The sequence below is a fragment of the Pseudorasbora parva genome, chromosome 21 (assembly GCF_024679245.1).
Source record: "Pseudorasbora parva isolate DD20220531a chromosome 21, ASM2467924v1, whole genome shotgun sequence".
Taxonomy (NCBI): Eukaryota; Metazoa; Chordata; class Actinopteri; order Cypriniformes; family Gobionidae; genus Pseudorasbora; species Pseudorasbora parva.
The window spans coordinates 9,253,118-9,278,243 of NC_090192.1; the positions used below are offsets into that span (position 1 = coordinate 9,253,118).

Consider the following 25,126-nt stretch of genomic DNA (forward strand, 5'->3'; position numbering starts at 1 on the left):
ACACAACTATAACACAATCATGTCAAATTGTCAACACAGTCAAATTGTCATTGTTTACACACAACAGCTCAAAATCGTTCACTTGTTAACTGTACAAAATATCAGTCAGTTGAGAATGCACACATGTGGCACAGAATGTAGACACCAACAATGGATGGAAAGGAAACAATCTGAGAGGGAAGTGTAGGCTCTGTGTAGCCTACGAGGTGGTGGACGAGGACGAAAGAGCGAGGTGTGGAGAGTGATGTCAAGGCTGGATTCGGTACACCATGGGTAGGCCTAAATTCCACTTTGCCTGACACAGGACAACTTTGCCTGTGATGTGGAGAAAGCCAAAGCCCTCTTGCAATAGCCTATGTTTTTGGCCCAGATCTGAATATACAGAAATTCAATACTTTAGGCTAAAACATTCAATACTATACAGTATACAATATATTCACCAAGTTGCAACATACTTTTTTACGTAGCCTAACAGCAAAATTTGTTCAGTAGGCGTATAATATACTTTTTTTTTTTTTTTTTACTATAACTTAGGGTTAACATATTTTGATTACCGAGAACACTCTGCCCGGCAATGAGATACAAATGATACTCAAAGTTTACGATGCCTTATTAATTTCAATATAAATTCTGTATGGATATAAAATTGTTACATTACAAAATACTATTTATAACCAAAATGTCTATGTCCTGGAAAAACAGGACGTTTGGTAACCCTACTATAACTGTAAAATCTGATAAATGTATTGTTAATATTGCCTGAGGTGTGTAACGTTATCCAACAATTTGAAAGCTTTTGATTTTGACAACAAGAGCTATTGTTTAATTTGGCCTAAAGAGTCAGTGGTTTTGTTAATGTAGTTTGACGATTTGGTTTTGTGTTTAATGTTGTGAGAAAATGGGTGATGGTTGGTTTCTAGAAATGTGTCTTAGCAAAAGTGAAAAATGACGAACAGCGTTCTCACTTCTCACGACACGCACGTCGTAATGTGACGCGGCGGTGACGTCGCGGAGGGGGAAGTTGTTGTTTTTGCTCGTCTATTGTAGCCGTGGATCAGTAACCGGTGAAACCAGAGTCTCTGGTCCCGGAATAAACACAATAATGCGCGAATGAGTCTCTCGTGTAGTTGAGGCTGTAGTCGATGAAGGAATGGAGGTGCTGGACAGTCCTCTCAATCTCGTAAGTGTTTGTTTACAAACCACATTAGCACGCTAGCTGCTGTTAGCTTAGCCGCATTGAATCTCTGAACAAATTCAAACAAAGATGTGAAGAGATTCAATTTTCCGAACACGTGCAGTCCTTTACCTGAGATTTTTTAATTCCTTCAAGCGTCATTTGAAATTTTCGTATAAACCGTTTTATAATGTAGTGTGTCGGAGTTAGCTTCCATACGTGTGTGTGTGTGTGTTTACTGTTGACAGCTGATCACCTTTAAACAAACACTCAAGTACTTCACTGACATATGACTGTCAATGTGTCATTTATTTTCTAGAGTCTAATGACATATATGAGAGTACGTTACGTTATTGAAACATTACGTCCTGAGATTATCCTGAAGTGATCGAGATCACTTGAGAAAATTACGTTTATTTCTAAATATAAATATTATAAATCATTCATTAGACGTTACATTAAAAAATGGAAACCACAGCATCCAAATGATACAGTTACAGGAAAAAAGTATATTGTAACAGTAAATTAACTTTGCAATTACGAAAAATATTTAATAAATTCATTTGTATACCGTATGTACTGAAAGTATAGTGTTGTACTGCATAGTGTACACTTCTGAATGTAGAGCACTTGCATACTGTAAAGATACAGTAGTCCAGGGATGTCCAAAGTCAGTCCTGGAGGGCCACTGTGACTGTCCCTCAGGGTTTAGTTCCAGCTTGGCTCAAACACCTGTCAGGAAGTTTCTATTATGCCCAAGAAGACCTTGATTAGCTGGTAAAGGTGTGTTTAATTGGAGTTGGAACTCTGCAGGACAGTGGCCCTCCAGGAGCAGGATTGAACACCCCTGCAGTAGTTAAACTCTAAATGAAACGCATGTCTACACGACACTCAAAAGGGTTGTGCTACTGCAAAACCAAAGTCAGTGAGAGAGGTTCATTCTGCCTCCGCATCACATCTCGTGTTTGGTTTGCCCTTTGGAATTTGTCCACATCACAGACTGTGTCGTCTCTTGCCAGTCAAAGGGAAAAGTGTGCTGGATCCAGCCCTGACAGCATTGTCCACACCTTTCTCTTTCTCATCATCATCCTCTTCCTCCTCATCCACCACCTCTTAGGCCGGAGACACACTGCAAGCGTGGCGTTTCTGCTGCGTGTCAGCCGCGGGGCAGCTGCGCAGGGTTTTCTCTGTCTTTGCACACCAGAAGCGTGTCTGATGCGGCGCTGCTGCTGGTATTAAGCCCTATTCTTCATGTTAAATATAAATATATTGCCTTTTGATACAGCAAAGACAAAGTCGGCAGTAGCCTGACCATACATGGTATTGATGGCAAAATAGGCTACAGAATATTTCGTTCTGTAGGCTATTGACAGGTTTAATATTTCAAAATCGATAATTATGTTGTTTTTTATTATTACAATTAGGCCTAAATCTGCATTTATGTTAACCTAAAGACTTTCAAACATGAAAATGCCATTTATTAATATGTATTTGTGTCAAAATGGCATATAAACATCTTTTCCTATGCAATTTTGCCTAGAAACGCTTCCAACACGTTCGCATGTCGCGTGAAAAATAGGCGTCTCTTCTATTTGAAGCATGCACGCGTTTTCCGCGCGGCTCGGACCGCGCGTGAGCCGCGCGGCTGACGCAGGCAGTATGCAAGCGCTAACCGGTTAACATGGGAGCCGGAATAAAAACGGACACGCCACGCAGCCGAGACGCTCACGACACGCTTGCAGTGTGTCCACGGCCTTACACATACTCTCCCTCCTTTCCTTTTCAGATGGATTGTTCGTTTCAACATTATACAACATCTTGCAACACAAGTGCAATAACAGTATGAAATGTGTTTTAGTTAAGTGCCTGAACTTATTTAAGGTTTTACAGAAAGAGTGATTTATTCAACAAATTGGTTTAGGCTATTGAGGATTTGGTTCAGAGAGCAGAGTTAAATGTTTTAGCAATTCAGAAAAACGAATAAACCTTAAAGTTCACCCAACAATGAAAATTCTGTCGTTAATTATTCACCCTCATGTCGTTCCAAACCTGTAAGACTCTTGTTCATCTTCAGAACACAAATGAAGATATTTTTGATGAAATCTGATATTTTTCTCAGTCTGTAAAGTTTCAGCTCAAAATACTCCACAGATGATTTATTATAGCTTGTCAAATTTGCCTCGATTGGGTCAGGTGTAACACGCTGTTTTTGTGTGTCCCTTTAAATGCAAATGAGCTGATCCTTCCCTCCCCCTTTCCAGAAGAGGGCGGGGCATTTACAGCCTTTACTTCAGATGCTCAACAACAACTGGAGAATCTTACACACCCAAAATGTCAGAAACTGTCAGTAGCATTGTTCAGCTTTTCATTGTTCGAAGTCTCAGAAAGTAACAACTTTTAGAATGCAACTGGACTTTTCTGTTAATCTTTTGTGCAAATCCAGCGTTGAATTGACCCCCATTTGTGAAGCAGTCCGGCGTAAAATGATTTGCGCAAAATAACACTTTACTGACTTTCTTCAGTAGCCTGACGTGGTCATACTCAATTCTAGTCAGTATATTAGTCTGAACCTGCTCCATTGGGCTGTGATTATGGGGCGTGTTTCAACCGAACCAGGAAAGACATCAATTGGATAGACCAACAACCAATCAGAGCAACGAAGCGACGCATTGTCAAATGTCAACAGAGCTCAACTAACCTGTGTTGCTGTAAAAATTTGTTTTTGATGTAAAAACTTGGCAACCCTGTCTGCACGCACACTGGAATAAACAATCTTTGCCGTTGTTATAAAAAAAAAATGTTAAGGATACACAGAGTACTTACCAACATGATCATCATTTCTGAGAGAAATAGTGCAGGTGAATGCATATCAAACAAGCTCTCCGTTTAGGATTCGAACAAATACAATCCAAGCTCCTTTGATGACGTGATGATTACGTTACTGTTGATCATCTGTCCGTCATCGTCTAAAGACCGCCCTGATGATTTCATTGGTCCGAACAGTTTCTGTTCGGGGATAATCACTCATCTATGGATCAAGACCAGACCGAACCGCCCGAGCTCAAATGTTGTCGGCGGGGCTAAGTTCAGCTGGCATCCAGACAGCGCATTTCCTTCATAAATGGAATTCAAGCACAGAGCGCTCAGTGGCTCAGACAGTGAGAATCTATGGAGACACATGTTCTTTGGCTCATCGAATAACAGAACATTTTATAATGTTTATTTGGCGGAGACATTGTAACTCCAGCTGCTACAGCGAGGAAACCATAGACTAAAAAAATATGGACGTAGCGTCCGTGACGTCACCCATAGGATTCCGATAAGCCATTCTGAAGCTTAAAGTAGAGACGAGCTGGGCGTCGCCATCTTGCAAGCGAGTCATCGCGTGTCACTCCCGGATAACAGAAAATGGGCAAAAAGGCGGGATGTGCGCGCAGCTGAGGTGACGCAATGACTATAGACGGCAGATAAATGGCTATCCACCTGTAACCACGCCCTTAATTATGCAGAATTTTAAGGCTTTATAACATAAACGAATGAGTTATAAAAAAAAATTCACCCCCCTCACAGTTGTCATGAAGATCAAAATTAGCCTTATAAGCCAAAACCACAATTTGTACCAGGCTGTAAACATGTTTTTTTCTGCTTTAAAATTGAGAATTTTAACATGGGGCTCAATGAGATTCTGCTCCCTTCTGGAGCCTGTCCCTAGTGGCCAGTTAAGAAATTGCAGTTTACATTACTTCCGTATTGGCTTCAAGAGAGATCGCGGGAGGTTGCCGCTTGGAGGAAACAGAAATGGCGGACTGCTGCGGCTCACTCTGGTTGGGATCTATGCAAATAGGGCAGATTGTCACCAGTCATGGGTGGGGCTTACTCTTACATCATAAGAGTAGGGGGAAATCTGGAACCGCCCGTTTGGAGAGACTGTTCATCATTTTTTGGGGATTATTAAACAAAGGAGTGGTTGGATTTTTACCATTATAGGCTTGTTATTTACACACACTGTGGACAAACATCTCTGTTGAATCACCTTATAAGAGTGAATTTTGAATAATGGGTCCCCTTTAAGTGTTACACATGATGAAATGATGTAATAGGTTATATTGTCCCTTTCAGGCCCATCAACAGTGCAGGAAAGCAGACCGCTTGCTGGCTGCTGGGAAATTTGAAGATGCCATCTCCTGCCACAGAAAAGCTGCAGGTTGGTTTCTTTTTTACGCCTTATTCAGACACTAGTTGTTTCTCATGGGGACGTCTATAAAAATACATTTGCGTGGCACTTTAGTGAACAAACTCATGCTTTCAGATGGCAAATTATTCCCAGGGGTTAAAAATGTCTGTTATTGTAATTCATATTAATTTAATAATAGGAAAGTAATATCATATTTATTATTTAAAGCTGCAGTCCATAACTTTTTTTGGTCCAAAATCAATTTGAGTAAGTACGTATTCAGTATTCAAAACTATCTAATAATGTGTTCTAATTAAAGTGGTATGTTGGATTTCTGCACAGTTCAAGCATGTCTTTGTCACGTCTGTAGAGTCTGGCTAGTAATAGTAACGCACATGAGGAGCGGAACGCATGTTCTTCAGCGGATCATTTATAGCCTTTCCTCACAGCAGCTGGAGTAATTAAACATAATTTTGATGGCAGATTGTAAACCAGAAAGGGCCAAATGACATCATGAGTGACAACTGGAGATTCACTCTTAGTCAAAATCAAAAGATAAGACTTTACAATCTACAGGTAACACTAATACACAAAATACACATAGTCACGCAATGCTACTGAGGTTAACATGAATAATTGGAGAACAAAGTGTAACCATAATATAATAATTTGCAGGGTTTGATGTGATATGAGCGATCGTTAGATTTAATCGCCGTTGGTAGCATGATTTATACAGCAGCACAAATAAATACTATCGAGCAAAGATACTAATAAAACACAATGCTTTTCAGGTTTTTCAGATAGGTCTAACATTAGTTTTTCTGGTACAGAAATTGAATAAAGTAATCAAATGTAAAATAACTGCATGACTGTTTAAATTAACGTTTATTCCTTATTAAAAGGACAAAAGCTATTCAATCAAGAGCAGTGAGTGATGTCCTTATCTTTTGTTTGACATTAAACAGAGCAGTAAAGGTTACTACCCCTTTAAGACCTAATATAGGGATATGCGTCGTCTTTCTCGACTGTATAAAGTTCACTTAAGGCATAAACAGACTATGTCTGCTTGGATACTCATCAATATGGACATGTTGACATACTTTTTGTGTGCATTTGTCTGTTCAAGTGAAAGATTTGAAAGAGAACTCAATATTTGCGTGCTTGCGGATGAGTGCACGAGACATCTCGCAGCGCACACGTTCTCATTCCTGTCTTCTGCCACTACACCCAGGTGATGATGATGAAAATTACTGGTCGTATTCGTACATACGGCAGCACTCGCATGGATTACATTAGATTAATTTATTTGTAAGGGGACAATGCAATTTCATAGAAACACATGAACAAACGTGTAATAAAGCCAGAATTAGCCAAGAGGCTATTGTTCATCTGTAGTCCCCTGGCCAATATGTTAAAAGAGCAATAAAATATGATACAAATATATATAGTCAATAACAACACAATACAAATCCAAAAAACATTACTTACATATGACAAATGCACGAAACATATAGCTAAAGCAGCCATAAAAGGCACAAGACATACAGCCTTTAAAAACAAATACAATCTTTTTTACAGAGAGACACAACAGGTTCAAGTCTTTAGTGTTGACAGATATTTGCATCAATCAGCCATTTTGTTTAACTGTTTAGTAAAAGCTTTATTGCTTTTAAATCTTTATATAAAAGGATTGAGCAATGTTTACAAAGAGAGACCGTTTTGCCCACATCTTTCTTTATTATTGCTGTTGTTATGTATCACTGAGGAGCCAGTATGTATCCATTGACAGAAACATACATAGAGCATTATTTTCAAGTTACAGATGCGTCATCAGATGTGAGATGAAACGGTGCAAGTGCGTGCTGGCACCTTTTACACTGCGCCCCGGTTGGGAAACAGTGGACTAATCCATGTAAATGTTCAAATGATCTCACTGACAGCAAAACCGCACAAACCTCAAAACGTTAGATTCATCCGCACTGAGGAGCCGCTGATGCGCAACTCACACACGGATGATAACGCAGCAAATAACTGCATTTGTAGATTTCAAACAGAGATGGCGACGAAGAGGAAAAACTTACGGACTGCAGCTTTATTTATATATCCTATTTAAAATATGAAGTGTGACACTATAGTTTAAATAGTTTTCTGTCTTACATTTTATTTCTCAAAATGGTGGATATAATTGAATGTGGAAAAAAATGATAGGAAATTTACACAGTAATTTAATTCCCATACAACCTTGCTGTTTGTCAATAAGCAGTTAGTACTTGTTTGTGAGGTGGGAGAGAAACACAGACTTTCAGGATTTGGACTAACCCATGTAAATGTTGAAATCATCTTACGTTCCCCTGAGAAAGAATTAGCGTCTGTACACGAACAGGCCTCAGGTTTGCCTCACACATTCTCAAATTCTTGTATAATCTGTCGCCCTATTCGGACGGGATTAGATTAATATGGGGACGTGGGGGTAAAGGAATTTTACCTCAGGATGTCTCTAATATTAATGGGCAATTCGCACGGGATAAGACATCTCAGTAAAACTAGCAGAAGTCGGAGGGGTATCTCGCTTTACCCACCCCAGTAACCTCCTCATCTTCATGTGTGTAAGACGTTGCTGTTATCAGGTGAGCAAAAACACAACATGAGCACCAGTCTAAACTCCGTCTCCTATATATATGTTTTATAAAACAGTTCGGTCCAGTCTAACGATTCTGATTGGATTGTGTTGGTAATAGACACTTTCCTAGAGCTAAAATAAGTGTTGTGCCTCTAATAAGTGCTTTTGATCTTCTTTTTGCTTTAAATGATATGCGGAAACACCTCCAAGCTCGCAAAATGACCTTTTTACAGAGAGTAAAAGTCTCGGTAATCTTCACTGACATTACGAATCATTGTCTGTAATGATTACCGAGATGACACCTTCAGACGGGACTAATATCACAGAGAACCTCTGGTAATAATTACTTTACCCCCACATCCCCATGTTAAACTAATCTACTCCGAATAGGGCTTTTGCCTAGCACTGGGCTCTCGGTGACTGAGAAACCAGCCCTGGAGCGCTTGAATAACCTATTATTTCTCCACAGAACTTCTCAAGGAGGCCATGAAGCTCACCGAGTGTGAACAGGTACACCTGGATGGTCGTCGTTGTCAGGTATTGTCTTTTGGTAATTTTACAGTGTGAGATCTTCAGATGTTTTTTTTCTTCCGTAGGCCCGCTTGTCTCTGGAGCTTCAGAGGGAAAGTCATTTCAAGCAGCAGAGGCTGATCGAGGAGCGATGGAAGCGAGCTAAGCGAGAGGACAAGCCCAGAACGCTCCAGCACGTCCCCGCCTCAGACCAGACGCCACGGCGCCACCTACTGCCGGGCGGAGCGGCCACAGACATCTCCCAACCCTCCGAACGCGAGTACGACACCTGGCTGTACCTCCTGAAGAACAAAGGCACCATCCCAGAGCCCTGCACAGGCAGCAAAGCCCAGAAAGACGACAAAACCCGACTGGAAGAGCAGCAGACCACCATTGATGACCTACGCAAGCTCGTGGACCGCCTGGTGTCCGATAACGAGCGGCTGAGACAGGAGAACGAGCGGTTGCGGTCAGAGAACGTGCGGCTGAAGAAGGAACACTACGCTGATGCCGACTTCGTGGAGAAGTCGGAGCTATGGGTGCTTCCGCAGTCGGCCGAGGAGCGCAAGGCGAAGGACATTCCCATCCCACAGCTCCCTCCTCTGGAGATGCCCACTCAGGAGATCCCTCTGGAAGACCTGCCAGGTCTGGAACTTCCTGAGGACATCCAGCAGGAACTGCAAGAGCTGCTGGACGGCGAGAAGCTGTGACCTGTCCGCGCTCAAAACACGCACCAAAGGGAGACTTCGATCGGCGTCGAGTGCCAGCGAACGCACAGAGGGAAGCACGCCGGAAAGATCTGAAAACGTGACGCAGCCCGGGGGGCCGTAAGCGATGGTTCACAAGGCCGTCAGTAGGTTTGGTTCACGACTTTTCTCAGAGGCGCCCGTAGCGATTGGATGGAAGAAAGAAAACTCTTTTTGAAGTACGTGTGCCTTTTTGAACATTTCTAACGCGTTTTGTTTGTTTGTTATGAAGTACGAGTGAAAAGGGACATTGGAGATGAACAGATTCTGTCGGACACTGTTTATCAGCAAAATCCCACTTTGAATCGAAAACTATTTCCTACACAGACACTGTGAATTACATCCATAATGTGGGTGTGTGTGTGTGTGTGTGTGTGTGGGTTTTGTGCGGTACCTGTTGATTAGCACATCAGTGTCGATACGTCGGTGTTCATGCAGTTTCAGTCGTCTGTCAACAGCGCAGATTTAGGGCATGGAGGAAGCCAAGGGGCATCGATGCAATTAGTTCTGTTTCCGCACACCGATAACCAGCTTGCAGCACTTGTTTTGCCTTATCGCAGAAGTCCCGTAGACTAGCACGAAGCCCAGTCATGATGTCATCTCTGCCAGATCGCCACCCTGGACGATTTGTAGCAACCCTGAACTATAAAACACCGAAAACAGCCGTGCTGATAACCGTGGATTATTTCTACAGGCTGAGGGACTGAACATGAGAGTGAGACCATTGCATTCAGAACTATAAGCAATAATCATGTCATGTGCAGTATCACTTCTTTCTTTCTCATCTCTTACTATTTCCTGCTCCGCTGTGTCATTCTTCGGCAGCACAGGAAACCTTCACTCTTTGTCCACATCAGGACCCGGATGAACTGAGGATGCCGTTAGTTCTTTTGAAGCTTCGTTTTGTATTGTACTCATCAATCAAGGATCGTCTGGATCACGATGCTAATATTTTCAGGTAACTGATTGCACAATCATACATTGTCTAACAATAAACCAGGTCCACTCCTCACACTAATCAGAAGCGTACCAACATGTGCCAGACGCGCCTGGGAAGAGATGAATTTATGGCTCATATTTGTGTCATGAAGAGGGAACCAAATCCACATTTTGCTTTTTTTATGATTTTTTTTTTAATTCAATGTTTAATTACTGGTTTACCACAGTAATCAGGGTGCATCAGATTGTTTTGTTATTTTACGTTTTGTTTTATGATGTAAAAATCAATGAAAATCATATGACGAAAGTGTTTCGATGTATGAATGGCTGTTCTACAGTAGATGTATGTACATGATTAAGAAATTGAAAACAAGAATTTATGTATAATTCTTTTGCGAGTTTACTTGCTCTGACAAGCATTAAAGATTTTAACAAGATGAAGCATACATCTGAGTTGGTTTGCTGTTTATGCTCTTATTCTTAATACAGTCAACTAATAAAAGTTGATTAGATGAGCATTCAGAGCACATTTGTGTCTGCACGTCTCATGAATTCTGTTCTCATTTCTCTAGTCGGAGGCTATTGAATTATATTACTTTTTTTAAATCGTAATTTTTAATTCTCATATTAATTTTAATAGTACAAATAGCTGTTAAATATGAGTTCATAAAAGATGCATTCATAATTTTATAGCATTGATAATGGTTTCATAATCTCACCACCACAATGATGCTGCTAAAAGTTATAAATGCTATCTAGATATGTTCTAAATCAGCCACTGTTACTAAACCGAATATTAGCCTTTAACTAAATGTAAAAATTATAAGTTTGTATAAAACAATTAAACTGTAAGACTTGATGTTAGTGACTGCATTAAAAACAAGTTTCATTGAAGGCATCATTTCTAAATTTCCACAACGGCTTAATAGCGTCCTCTGGTGCCCAAAGTGGGGAAAATGTTGGCTATTGGGTAACATCATTTTCTCTTGCTCTTGGTGACATCAGCAATTTATGGATCAATATATTGATGAAAGATGAGGATCTGAAGAAACAACGCAGGAACAAACTACAGTATTGTATACAGTATTGCGCTGATAAAAGAATCCAGACAGCAACAGGCAGTGATACAATGAATTTAAGCGCACACTTGCAGTTATAATTGACTTTTCATACAGGCCAAAAGTAACCTTTTCCCCATTTATTCAAATATGATTTATATCAAACATGAACTTAAAGATTTTGTAATCATATAGATTGGAGTTAATTCTTTCTTTTTTGTCATAACCAGATGAAACATGCCAAATTGTGCAGACAATTTTTGGCCAGGCTGTCATACAAACTAATTATGAGCACATATAAAAGACAATCAATGAAATATTTACTTGTGTTGTAGTCAATGTGTTTTGTACCTTTTTTGCATACGGAAATAAAATGTGTAGCTATACTTTAACCTTTTACCTTTAAAAATGAAAAAAGATTCCCCACATTTTGATAAATTAATCGAACCGGTAGCATGCATATATGTATGAATATATACTGTATAGATTTCTCTTTCAGCTTGTCAATAAGGCAAAAGGCAGACAGATATTTGATAAATCCATTTTAATGGAAAATGTAAAACCCCTTTGAACTTTGTACAAAGCATGTATCACTTGCACTTTAAAATTTGAAATTGAAGCAAGCCATGTTTAAAAAAATACATCAGTGAATGTATATATGTATATATTTACACAGCATAGTACGATTTCCTTTTTCCATTGAACTTCAAAAGTTCACCATATTAAATCTGAACATAAAAAGGAGAAATGAGTTTTCTTAAATAAATTACAACTTTTTTGTAAATGTCTCCATTTTACAGTGAATACTTCTTAATAAAATGCTGAAGTGTGTTATTCATTAAGTCTTTCTTTACATAATAGAACTTTACAATGTTTACAATTGTTTGGCAGTTCTTTTTCTCAAAAGATATGGCATGAGGACATGAGACAGCGGATCTCTCTCACAGTAACTCCAAGTCTCCAAAGTAGTGAGCGGCATCAGAAATCCATTAGCAAACTGTACAAGTCACATTTACATTTGATCGAGAACAGAGCAGAACTTCTGAAAATAAATACGATTCTCCACTGAAACTATACAGTAGGAAAGAACAAAAGGGGAACGAAACCAAACAGACAAACAAACACTAGTTGGGACAGCGGCGCTGTCAGATTATCTTCAAATTTGTGGCGTGTTGATCACAGTCATCCTGATGGGCTATACTGCTATGGTGTCAGTAACAAACAGAAACAGTTTCCTGGTGTGTGTTTTTCTCTGCTTGGCACTGGAGGTTCGCAGTGTGAGCATTAGTGTGCATATTTGGGGGAACGTGTTGACGGGTGTCATGAGTTCGTCTCCTCTTCTTCCTCCTCCTCTGCGCAGCACCTCTTTAATGTTCCCACGGCGTTCTTCACGCAGTGGTAAAAAATGTTCTTGACCTGGGAGAAACAGCAGGCCGTTAGAATGAGGTGACACTCTGACTCGCATGATGAGAGGCACGTCTGAGATGAGATAAAAACCACAAATCCGGTCTATCAGTTTGCATCTTCTGATTAATTACTGAATCTCCTGATCAAAACGCGTGATCGCATGTAATCATATGTAAAATACCTGATCATCAACATTAAACAGCATATGAATCAAAACTCTCTAATGTTACTGAATGAAATGAGGACCCAGGACGAGCTCCAGGACTGTGGAAGCATTAGGGGTGTGTTTATGGACTTGATCTACTCCATCTGTGTTTGATCATCACTCTGAATCTGATCTGGATACAAAAATCTTTCACAAAAATGTGATGTTCTCAGCTTTTTGTTTAAAATGTTGCTTTTTAAAGGGTCATGAAACCCCCCAGCTGTAGCTGTGTTTTTTCACACCTTTGATTTGAAAAGGCTTGTTTAAAGGGGAGTGGTCGACTGTGAAAAGGTGGGATGGTATTTTGTGGAAAGAGGGAATGGTTTGCATAAATAGGGGAGTGTCATTAGGTGCATTAAGATTAGCGATACCAACAGCAGCAGTTACAGCGGTTCTGAGACATGTTCTTGGTCACGTTGCCATTGTTAACCACAGTGAGAATAAATGAGGGATGAGTACAGCGAATGAGAGAGCTATGAGTGGCGTGCAGCAGAGATCGCAAATCATTCAGCTCTTCAAACCAGCATATTTCAGTGAGAAATGAAAGTAAATCATTTCTCACTGCATGACGAAATATTTTGCAAACGTGATAAAACTATATTTGTCCAAATATGCACGCTGTTTGGCAAGATGAACAACGCGCCGACGCGATAAGAGAACGTGAACCACCCGCGAACATGTGCTGCGACAGAGATGTGTAATGGGTTTGCGGTTTTATAGTCTCGACTGCGCATCTGAAGCACAGAGCGACGCGCACTGGATTGCCGTTGTCATGAAAAATCCTGTCCCCCTGTGAAATTGTGTCCGCAAGGACCCCCAGAGCGATTCTATTGGCTGAAAGAAATTTTAATAGGTAATCTGTTCAGAGCCTGATTACAATTCTTACACAATCGCGTTTTTGCTGTTTAAATTGTGTTAAAATAGTCTTTTATGTCTTACAAAGCATATGTTTCATATATTAGTATTATATAACTGAAGCTATAAGTGCTTATATAAGTATATAATTCAGAACATGTTTTTGCTCCCATTATAGCAATCAATTAAATATTTCAAATAAATGTTTTGCGTGTGTACTTAGTGTGGCAATGAATTCATAGTTTATTAGTTTATTATTTAGTTATTTTTAAACAATTGATTGTCCAGAACCATGTATAACAACTTTTGATCAGGCATTTAAAACCGCTACCAGCGGACACGATTTCACAGGGGGACAGGATTTGTCATGACACCGTGACGATCCGCGCTGTCACTCGGCAGCTGAATCTATATTTGTCCAAATATGCACAGTTTTACTAAGAGCCCGAACACATGCGGTTTAGTGCATGTCTGTGACCACAAATAAAACGGGGACATGGCTTTTGATTCTTGTTATTTCATCAAATATATTGTTCATTACCCTACAGATTGGTTATTTTGCACTCCTGACATAAAGGAGATAGTCAACGCTTGCAGGTTCGGCATGCGATTCCTCAAGTTAATTTTACTTTACCGAGCCTTTGGTGGTAGCAAAGGCTTCCACAGACGGCGGCCGGTTACAGCTCGCTCGGCGCCCTTACGTTACTTCGTATCAGCACAACGCCTCACTTTCCTCCTTCACTTTTCCGCACGCTGCTTCCAAAACTTCCCCACCATGTCTCTACAATAATGATGGAAGACGGGTCTGACAGAAGTGACTGTCTGATGCATATTAACTAAATTATCTTGTACGCATACTACAGCGCAGTGTTTGGACTGAATGAGCTTTATGTCATGAATATATATCGAGAATCGCTCGGAGCGGTCGGCGTCAGCATGTCCCCAGCAGCCCATACATGGGCCGAAAAGAACACACTGACGTCAGCATTTGTGACGTTGCTCCGACTCAGCTTTTCAAACCAGAAGACAGAAATCGCTCTGAAAAATGCAAAAATAACTTTTTTTTTCACATAAGAATAACATTAATGAGTACCCTTAGTGTTTTCAATGATGTGCAGCCTATACATATCTGTTTACATCTCAAAAAAAGTATTTTGGGGTTTCATGACCCTTTAAATGAAACTTACCCATATTCAAGTGTTGATACAAAGAAACGCATGAATAAAATATTTTTTAAGAGTTTTTTGTTATCATGCTTGTATTCATTAAACAAAATATTCTATGGGCTATTCAATTTTGTTGAAAATGGTCAAAAACTCTGGCAGTGGCTGGCAACTTTATTTTATTTATTTTTTTAATGCTGGCAGGGAGAGAGTTAATTAACTACACATAAATAGCATTTAAATGAACATGCATGAATGTGAATGTGCATTAGGTGTGTTTTGCTTTTTAATTAATTTATGAAGCCTCTGTAAAGTTTAACATTATATTATACTGTGACGATGTCTGCAAATATTGTGGTATTCCGCCATTTTTCTCGCTGAAACACCAGCTCATTTATGACTTTGTGGTTGCGTTCAGCTCATAAATACAATTTTTTGACGTGACTTGAATGCACCATAAGACCGATTAAAATAATAATTAAGATTCTGTTAAACCTTTTAAAATATTTTTGACCTTAACTTTGATCAATATGAATTTCAACATTTTAAAACTTTGATATTTGTAACTTTCATGTGATCTCATGTCCTACAATGCATACGTGTGATTGAACTTTACCTGTAGCTTATCTTCATAGTTGATTTCCTCTTTGGAGGATCTGAGTTCCTGGGTTAAGTGGAACGAATGCCCCACATGCTCCGGAGAGACAAAGTCATTGATCACCTGAACGCAGCTGTGAAGGTTCTGCACCTGTACGGATGAGACACACACAAACATGAGTGTGCACTGACGGGACGCTTATCATAAAGATGCTGGTACACTGGAACTTTAGCTAGTACAGAAAGAGGAAGTGTGCCTGTGATTGTGTCATCATACACACTCACCTTCCATAAATATCATGTAATACGTGTAATTGTAAGTCAAAAAGTAATTTACCCTATAAATGTAAATAACCCTATAGAGCCTCCTGTATCACATTTGCTATGCAAAATATACCACTAAATTATAAATATTAAAAATGTTGCTGTTAAAACCTACTGTACACAATCTACAAGCAAACCCAATTAACTTCTGTTGTCTTATTGATAGTTCATATTTTTTAGCAAGTCCTAGGCTTTTTATTATAACCCTAAAACTGTTCTTGCTGTCAAATCTTTATTAATTTTTATAAAGTAAACATAAGAATACCTTTTATATTGTTTGTAATATTTCAAGACAAACACTTACTGAAGTGAAGCAACTTAGGTTTGCTTGATTATCCATACATCATTTTCAGAAAAATCATGTTCAAATGTGAGTATCAAATATGATACATCAGACTTTTGATCTCTCAGTCAACTTTGTATTACGTTGCATTACATATTTTGCCTCATATTATTATATATTATGGACATATTATTAGGATATTTAGCATGACAACTGATATTTTTATGTATTTTTTATGTAAGTAGTCTGTTACACAGTTATAAAGATCTCATTGATTTACATTACAAGCTATCATCTTCCTTTTTGGCCATATAAATATCAGCAACTGCATTAAAGGTGCAGTATGTAGTATTTATGAGGATCTATTGACAGAAATGCAATATAATACACATAGCTATGTTTTCAGTGGTGTATAAAGACCTTACATAATGAACCGTTGTGTTTTTATTACCATTTTTATCTACACACACCATGTGTTACAGTGAAGTCGCCATTATGTGCCGTCATGTTTCTACAGTAGAACAGACAAACTGCTCTACAGAGCGCTAGATACTCTGCTCTCTCAGAAGACAACTTTGTTCTGTGTTGGCCACCGTAGCTAGGGAGGGGTGAGCGGCGGGTAGTTGCAATTCGCAACCTCACCACTAGATGCCAATAAAATTTACACAGTGCACCTTTAAATTGTATATATTTGCTACGTTTGGGCCTATGAATATTTTTCTCAAAGTATGAGCACCATATTCTCCTATATATGTGTGTGTGTTCCATTTACAAAAATCAATATTTTTCTTATTTCTATTCTTTCATATGCTAGGCTTTACAGGGTTAAAGTAAAGTGATTTTTTAATATATATATTTTAATTTTGTTCTAAATTACTCTAAAAAACATTCAAAAATTAAGTCTGGCTTAAATGTCAATGTAAACAAGACATCCTTAAGCGTTGTTGCTTTCAATGTCAATAAAGTGTTTTGTATTTTTGTCTATATAATCAATACAATATAAACATCCGAATCAGGTACATATCAGGATTTGCTTATGTTGTACAAGTAGTTTGAGCAATCATAGAAGAGGAAGGAGTGCAATGAGACCTGGTGCAGAGCTCCAGCAGGGATCAGGACCGAATCACCCAGAAACTGCACCACAGTCCAGCCCTGAACGGCGTGTTCATCCAGCAGACGCTGACGCAGCTTACGGCTCAAGTACCAGCCGGGCTCACGGATGGGGTCGTGATCCGCCGGGATCTCCACGCCCTGCTCTTTCGCCACCTGTCATGTCCAAACATGCACAAACTTTGAGTTAAATCAAAAGCACACACACAACATATGCAAATATATGAAATGAACCCTATAAAAGTCCCTTGTGCTAGAACGAAAGGTTTTATGAGGACACTCACTCAGAGAGAGGGAGCGAGCGACCCACTGTATCATTTCAAGATCATCAGAGAAATCAAATCAAAATAACCTTGTGCAGGAACTCTTTAATCTTCTCGCCGTCTTTGCTCGTGTAGATGTGCCACAAGGCTCCGGGAGTCTCGCTCGAGTCCTTTAATCTTTTCTTTACGTTGTCATCCAGATCTTCCTCCTCCAGCCTCTTCAGCACTCCTGTGTGTTTGGCAACACATTCATGCGGTTACACAGCAAACACATCACACAGTCAGCTTAATTTATTATAAAGGCAGGGAGCGCCAGCCTCTTTTGAAGACGGAGCGGTGTTTAAAAATTAATGGAGAAGTGTGTGTGTGTGTGTGCGAGTCTGGCTTATATATATTCTCCTCATGTCTGAGATGGTGGTTAAAAATAGAAAGGCCATCGCAGTAGGAAAGAGAGAAAGGGGAGGAGCAGCTGTTGGGCTGAGACACGAAGCAAGGATTGCAAACGTACTGATAAACTTATAACCGGAGAGTAAGAAAAAAAAAGTGTTTTTCAGAAATTGTCATGTTTGTGATTTTATAATCTCACAACCACGATCACACTGACGTTTTAACTTCACCAGTACAATCACAAAAGAAGTCATTTACATACTTTATCCTAAAGGTACAATGGCAAAAGGCCTGCTTTTTATCTGAATTACACAACAGACGATAAGGTCTTGGTGCATCTCTTTGATCAGCCATGTTGAATGCATGTTATCATGACTCATTAAGACATTTTTACTGAGGGTCAAAGGTGATCACCTATGGCAGGGGGCATTCAAACATTCAAAGGAAGCGGAGGGTAAACAAAGCAGGACAGTGAAGAAAGTGATAAACCAGGAGACCCTGGACAAGAACTCGGGTCACCCCTTCGGTTTCATTCAACCCTCAACAACTTTTTTTCCTCTTAGAAGAACCTCGGAAAGTCTTGGAAAGCCTAGATATGCGAGGTTGCCTAATTTTACTAAAGGTTTAATTTTAAAATTTTAAAAGTCATGAAATTAATACAAAATCTTAAAACATCATAGGCATATTTACATTGATCATACATTTTTCTAGTTCTAGCAAGTTTTAAAATATCTTAGAAATATAAAATAAAGTATATAAAGTATTTTTTCCCCTTATCCAAAATCATAAATCATAAAAAATGATGTAACATCATACCCTGAATAGTTCCAATGTTTTTTAGAGATCTGCCTACTGTAGTGGACACCCATCAGATAATTACCTGTAGACTATCAGAGCGAGCACAGATGAAAATGTAAAACTACAAATGGTTTTTAGTTGATACCAGATTAATATGGCCCTGTTAATGTGAAACTTATCCATGTTTTGGTTTGAGTTTCTACTGATTTAATCTTATGAGTGCAGAGAAAAGCTCTTTGCAGTGCTGCTATGGCCATGTACAGGCAGGGGAAACTCGTTCCAGATGCATCTCTCACATTTCATTGTTTCCAGGGTGGAAACCATGTTCTGTGTTTTTTCCCCCTCTGAGCTCAGGGGTTTATGGAACAATGCAGCTCTAGCAGAGGCTTTTCCCTCTAACACGGCTGACCAAGTTAACGGACAGGCTGTTGACAGTTGTGTGGCGAGCTGGTCTCAGGCTTACCCGTTTTGGAAAGGACACCATTCCCTTTAGCCACTCCAACATAAACCAGCACGCTGATGATGTCAGACACCTCCATGTGCAGGCTAGCTGTGCCAAAGTCCTGTTCCTGAGATGCTGCCACACCTGTAACATACATCGTTCAATTCAACATGTTATCAAAACAGACTTCAGTTTTTCTTGTTTCTTTTATTGCACCATGTAAGTGCCATTTATCCCGTTTAAACACAGCATAATTAAGCAATACAAAAAATACTCCCATGAGAGTACAGTATTTTTTTGCATTACAGTAATGACTACAGTACAGTCACAATTAGGATGAAAATATTCTTAATAATCATGAATATAATGTCATAATTCAAACAAATAATCCAAACAGTCCTAAAGTGGGCCACATTGTCTTTTTTGCAAAAGATCCTTTTTAATTTTATTTTGGGGTGGAATTTGTAATTTAATTGAATATAATTTTTTGATTAAATTACTTATTTTTCCACAATAAAACAATGCAGTAAACATAGCAAGCCACTAAGAAAACTAAAAAAAAAATCTGCCTGTGAGTATGTGAGAGAGAGAAAGGACAGAGCTGCAGTACCGTATGCGCAGCAGAGGCGTGGGCCCAGGTCCGGCCGCACAAAGAAGGAGGGCAGATGGGAGGCCAGGTTGAGGTTCCCCTCAGGGTCTGAATACTCAGGCATGGGGAGGTTCTTCATGAGATCATCATACCTACACAATGAGATGATGCATATTCTAAAACAAGACTAAAACAGAGCTATAACTGAAACGTACAAATGAAATGTTTAGTGTCGGGAAACAGCCTTCACAACTCTTAAACCAATTTCTAAATGGCTATTTAGCAAATCTTCTTGTTGTATTCCTAAGTTCATGAGGGCATAATACCTGGAGGGCATCAAAGCCATAAATTCCTCGCCTGAGGGCCAGTCTTTCAGCCGATACACCACGGTTTCTCCATCTTTAGACTTGGGACGCTCTGTAGAGAGAGTGTGATCAGAATAGAAACAGACCAATTCATTCGATAACTGCTTATTTGTCTACCTCAGGTGGCACTCACTTGTGAGATCTTCAAACCCATCCCAGAATTCTTTGACTCCTGAGTTGGACATTACTCCATCCTTGCAGTTCAAGAGGTCACCCTGGTGGTCAGCAAACTCTTGATTGAAGGATTCTGCCTTCCACAAGCTGGCATTGAGCTTCTTGTGCACCCCAGAGACCAGCACAGGCTGCAAAAAAAGCACACAGGAAATGGCCTTTTAATGACAGCTGAGATCACAAACACTACCAAGACTTACTTTTTGAACAGTGGAAAAAAATATGAAGTCTGGTTAAGAAAAGACATTGCAAGATGGATTACTCTAAAGACTAAATGTACCATTTACACTTGTTGAAAAGCCTTAATCTGTGAGTTCATAATAAACTGAGTGCCAAACTAGTGTCTGCGGTATTGTCTGCAAAAATATTTTTGTGAAGAAAAATTTATATTGATTAAAATAACAGATCACAGATCAGCATAAAAACGTCCACATGCATGGCTATGTAATGCACACCCTCAAAAGTGTGTGTACAACATAGGCAGCTAAATATACACAAAGAATCTCATACAAATCTACAGTAACATAAAGCTGACTTTCTCTTCTCTTATTTTGGTCCACTGAGATCATAGCTATGTATTATAGAACTACCTTATCAGGGATGAATATTTGAATTTACGGACTTCGAATTTGAGTTTCAGAAATTTTTGAAATAAGCATAATAACAATAGCCCTTTTCACACAGTCTTTACTGGTGAATTACTGGTAACAGATCATGTGTGAACAGGACCTTTTTAAAAATATCAATAAATTGGTTCCAGCAATTTACCAGAAAGGGAAATTGTAAAATTACCAGTAAATTACTGGTAATGTGTGCTGTGTGAACAAGAAATGAAGATTATATTCACGTATGAAATCAGAGCGCGCTGATAAGTTGTCTATTTTGGACCAATCATAAAGACTTCAGTGACTCAGCACTGCAGCTCTGCAGTTAGATACTATTACGTGAGTGTCGTGTTTTTAAGAACAAAAATGAATTCTGTTTAATCATCCTTTTATGCCTGTCACTCAGACGTCAAAACAAAAAGATCAAATTGAACAGATATTGAAACCAAAGTGCTTCTTCTCATGCGGGGGAAAGAAGAATATTTAAAGATAATTTCCGATGAGTGACATCACAGAATTCACCGGTATTTTGCTGCTGATGACTGAACGGTATTTGTGTATTTACCGGTAAAATCATTCTGGACATTTCCGGTAATTTATCGGTATTGCTGTGTGAAAGGGGCTAATGTCTACCCTTTGAAACAGCATCTGCATTGAGAACCTTAAAATGCAGCCTACATAGGTAGCTTACTAGTTTTTCCAAGAAAGCCCATGTGTTGGGAGACCCACATTTTCATAATGTCAGTTTACTTCCTGCGGAGCTGTAAAGTCATGGCCCACTGAGCAGAAGTCAATAAATGTCATCTTGGAAAAGGAAGTGCAGCTCAAACCCAGAGGGGCAGAGACAGAGGCTGTGTCCAAAATCACCCTCTATTCCCCTTATCTAGTGTACTATACAGTCATTTAAAGTGATGTACAAAACCATAGTGGGCATTATTGAGTGCAGTCATTTAATCCTACAGTGCAAAGCAATAATGAGTGTACAGCCAATGTACATGAATTGGCCAGACGGAAGATAATGTCCATGCACTGTAAGGACTGTGCCTAATAAATTACCGATTTTTGCCATAAGATGGCATCCACTGCCCTTTTGGCGCACAAAGTGTCAGAATAGAGTGGAGTAAATGCCATAGAGGCTGATTTTGTATGTATCCAGAGACCTTTGTTTCTGAATAAATACAGTGACTAGAGAAACAGGATATATCCCTTGAGATTTCAACCTCACACCTCTTCTGTATCCTTCTGTCCATTAGTATAAGTCAGATTTCATTGTCAAGGACCTATATGCTCACTTGAAATGTTCCACACATGTGAAGAGGTGTTACATCTTATGAAAGCATCAAAGCACTTAACATCTATAATTGCCTATGTGAAGTACACACTGAATAAATGGACTGAGTAATGTATGGCGCCTTTCTCTCTAGACACACACTGCACATGTAATGCAGGCTGAAGTGACAGACAAACCATATAACTACCGTCTGCTGACCTAAAGAGGCACTAGCCAACGACAGCAGAGATTGCATTAATAAATATTTTGCATAATTTTCCAAATTTTACATAAATACTTATATAACAATTTTGTTCTTATTGTGTATCTTATTATACATAAGACTATATATGTATATAATTACATTTCAACTTCTGCGATTTGATTAAAACCAACTGAAACAGTAAAGGTGCAAACACTTGTGGCCATAATCCAGTCATTCCAACAGGAATTTGCGCAACCAAGAGTTTCGTGTGATGGTGAAAAGGTTCTCCACACAGATTTCACTGTATTGACCAACAGAAAGCTGCTTGGTTTGAAAGTGACTTCTGTGTGAGCTGTGCTTAATACAGCTCAACGCTTTTGACAATGGAGCCTTTTTTTCATGGAAAATGTCATTGAAATTTTGCTAATGTAACTGCACCTTAACACCATTTCATATACTAGCCAGAGCCAATTTCTATTGATGCTTGGCGGGTGTTCATTTTGGAGCCTGGCCGAGATGCTAAATGTGTCCCGCACATCGCCACTAGATGGCACCGCTTGCTCGTGCAGTGCTGTTCAAAGCAATTCATGCATGAAATAAATGCATTTGAAAACTCAACAATTTACAATTTTTTAGTAATTGTTTAAAGCCATTTCGCGATTCATTTGAGTCACAATACTCAGGTCACAAAAATATGGAAATACGCTTCAATACGGTAATCCTTGTATATAATCAAGGAAAATCAACATTGTATAGATGGATGATGATTATTTGTAAAAGATTATTAGGATTATCCTGACAGCAAGAATATCAGTGGGAATTCTGGACAGGGCTCCAAGAGGAGTGACCCAAAACACTACATGAAGTACTGGCATCTTTTTGCCGTTTGCTGATTTTTTTGACAGTTATTGGCGTCAAAAGAACCACGGCTCCTGCAGAACAGAAAGTAATGTAAGATCCCGTATTTTTGTGGGCTTGTTTCACAGACCTGTGCTTGTCTCCAGCACTCCCTGAAGAGTTTCCAGTTGTTGCTATTGCGGTGGTCTTTGAGCCAGAGCAGCCTGCGTTCGTAGAGCCAGCAGTGAGGGATGTCAGCATATAGTTTGGGCGGTTCTTCCACTGCTTTCTTTCTCTCGGCTTTGGGCTCCTCCTGAGGCTCGTGCTTCAGGTTCAGTTTGGTGCCACGGCCCGCCGGGATCTTGTTTTCCACCACAGAGGCGATGATGTCATCCAGGATGTTGGGCATGCTGCGACCACTCTTGACAATCTGTGGAAGACAACAAGTGAAACTGTAAGCTATTTTTTTTTAGTTGCCAAGTGATACATTTATTTGATGTTCACATTCGTTTTTGTATAATTATATTATCCACCAGTCAAAAGTATGGAAACTCATTTATTATTACTATTTTTCATGTGAACGCAATGTCTAAAACTAATTTTTAATCATTAACCTTTAGATCAAAATCTTCTTAAAATCAAGCATGTGTATATTTTGATTGGTTGTGTATATGTTGTCATCTCTGTACGCTAATACAGTCTCTCTGTTTAAGTGTGAGCAGTAGATGCTGGTTTTCTGACCTGTGAGGCAGTGGAATACACAGGAGCGAATGCGATGCCGGCATCAGTGGAGCCCAGGCGCAACTTGCCTGCGGTGGTGGTGAGGAGGTCTCGTAGGGTTGATCCCTGCTCCAGAGATGATGCTTTACTGTGCAGAGACTCCAAAGCATCTGACTGATCCTTCTCCTCCTTTATCTTCCCTACAAGTGACTCCTTATTTTCTGCAGGAGAGAACGCAGGTGTACCGCTGTTAAAACCTCAAGTGTCAATATCTTTCACATCATATGAAAGTCCAAAAAAAAATCCATAATATTTTCTTGGAAATTATGTAGTGGAAAAGTTTTATTCAAATTTAAAGTTGATAGATTTAAAGTAGGGCTGTGCGATATTGAAGAAAAATGCGATATTCAATATGCGATACGATATTGCAATTATTGTGCAAAATCTATTTAAATTATAATTTTTAAAAAATTATTTAAAAACTGTGAATGAAACCATTTGTGTTTCACATTCTTTCTGGGAAAAGACAGCATCGCTACAACTTCTGAAAATGACCAGCAGTGTCGTTTACTTTTTGGTGTGTGTGTGTTTGTGTGTGTAAGTGTGTGCGTGTGTGTGTCTGTGTGTGTGTCTGTGTGTGTGTGTGTGTGTGTGTGTGTGTGTGTGTGTGTGTGTGTGTGTGTGTGTGTGACAATGCGAGACTGCAAGTTATTGTTTTTTGCAAATTATTGCGTTTAATAACTCTTTTTAACATCAAGTCCCATAAGTAACAGTCGTGTGCCCCGTCTATTCTCTGCAATGCGTCGACCTAAAACAGACACCATTTACAATGTTGAAGTAGCCTATTAAAATCATTCAGATATTGCATGCCATTGCGATATGCATATTGCGATTTGTACATTTGCGATATTTCGATAATTTCCATATATTATCGAAAGACATCTACAACAAAAACTCACGTACGCAAAATGCCGAACACTGGATTTTGACAGCTATGATAACACCCCATTAGGACTAAGGCTGTTGCCCCAACTGTTGTCGTTAATGCAGATTCAGTGGCCCAATGGGTTGGTTTTGTATGTCATTCTAGCTAAACGCGCAGCAATAGCCATCTACAACAAAAGCTCACGTACGCAAAATACAGAACACTGGATTTTGATAGCTATTATAACTATGTAACATACCCGCCTGAAGGCACAAATCCGGATGAGAGACGTAGATATGATCCAGGAGTGTGCGCTTTTTGGTCGTTGCTGTGGTGATCAGTAAGTGCTATTCTGTATTGGTCAAGTGCAATTGGAAAAGATGT

The 25,126-nt window shown here is 39.4% G+C and overlaps 2 protein-coding genes across 5 annotated transcripts in view; one reads left to right on the plus strand and one right to left on the minus strand.

Moving 5' to 3' along the window:
- The first annotated feature begins 989 nt into the window (after window positions 1-989).
- On the plus strand, window positions 990-10,609 carry nrbf2b (nuclear receptor binding factor 2b). The gene is made up of 4 exons (XM_067429188.1): window positions 990-1,180; window positions 5,294-5,378; window positions 8,438-8,478; window positions 8,565-10,609. The coding sequence occupies exons 1-4, from the start codon at window positions 1,151-1,153 to the stop codon at window positions 9,186-9,188; spliced, it is 780 nt and encodes a 259-aa protein (XP_067285289.1). The 5' UTR covers window positions 990-1,150; the 3' UTR covers window positions 9,189-10,609.
- A 1,141-nt stretch (window positions 10,610-11,750) lies between these two features.
- The window catches only part of jmjd1cb (jumonji domain containing 1Cb), a 140,150-nt gene continuing 126,774 nt past the window's right edge, over window positions 11,751-25,126 (minus strand). For all 4 annotated transcript variants that reach the window (XM_067429185.1, XM_067429184.1, XM_067429183.1 and 1 more), the window contains 10 exons: window positions 23,839-24,038; window positions 23,249-23,527; window positions 20,143-20,311; window positions 19,971-20,061; window positions 19,666-19,796; window positions 19,077-19,199; window positions 17,518-17,657; window positions 17,145-17,321; window positions 15,468-15,599; window positions 11,751-12,637 (listed from right to left, as the gene is read on the minus strand). In XM_067429185.1, the coding sequence (XP_067285286.1) occupies window positions 12,542-12,637; window positions 15,468-15,599; window positions 17,145-17,321; window positions 17,518-17,657; window positions 19,077-19,199; window positions 19,666-19,796; window positions 19,971-20,061; window positions 20,143-20,311; window positions 23,249-23,527; window positions 23,839-24,038 (1,538 nt within the window). In that variant the 3' untranslated portion in view covers window positions 11,751-12,541. The remainder of the gene's footprint in view (window positions 12,638-15,467; window positions 15,600-17,144; window positions 17,322-17,517; window positions 17,658-19,076; window positions 19,200-19,665; window positions 19,797-19,970; window positions 20,062-20,142; window positions 20,312-23,248; window positions 23,528-23,838; window positions 24,039-25,126) is intronic.

Excerpts from the sequence above, each read along its gene's own strand:
- nrbf2b (XM_067429188.1), top strand. The coding sequence starts at position 1,151 with ATGGAGGTGCTGGACAGTCCTCTCAATCTC. Across the intron at positions 5,379-8,437 it reads CTGCCACAGAAAAGCTGCAG|AACTTCTCAAGGAGGCCATG; the intron begins GTTGGTTTCTTT and ends ATTTCTCCACAG. Across the intron at positions 8,479-8,564 it reads AGCTCACCGAGTGTGAACAG|GCCCGCTTGTCTCTGGAGCT; the intron begins GTACACCTGGAT and ends TTTCTTCCGTAG.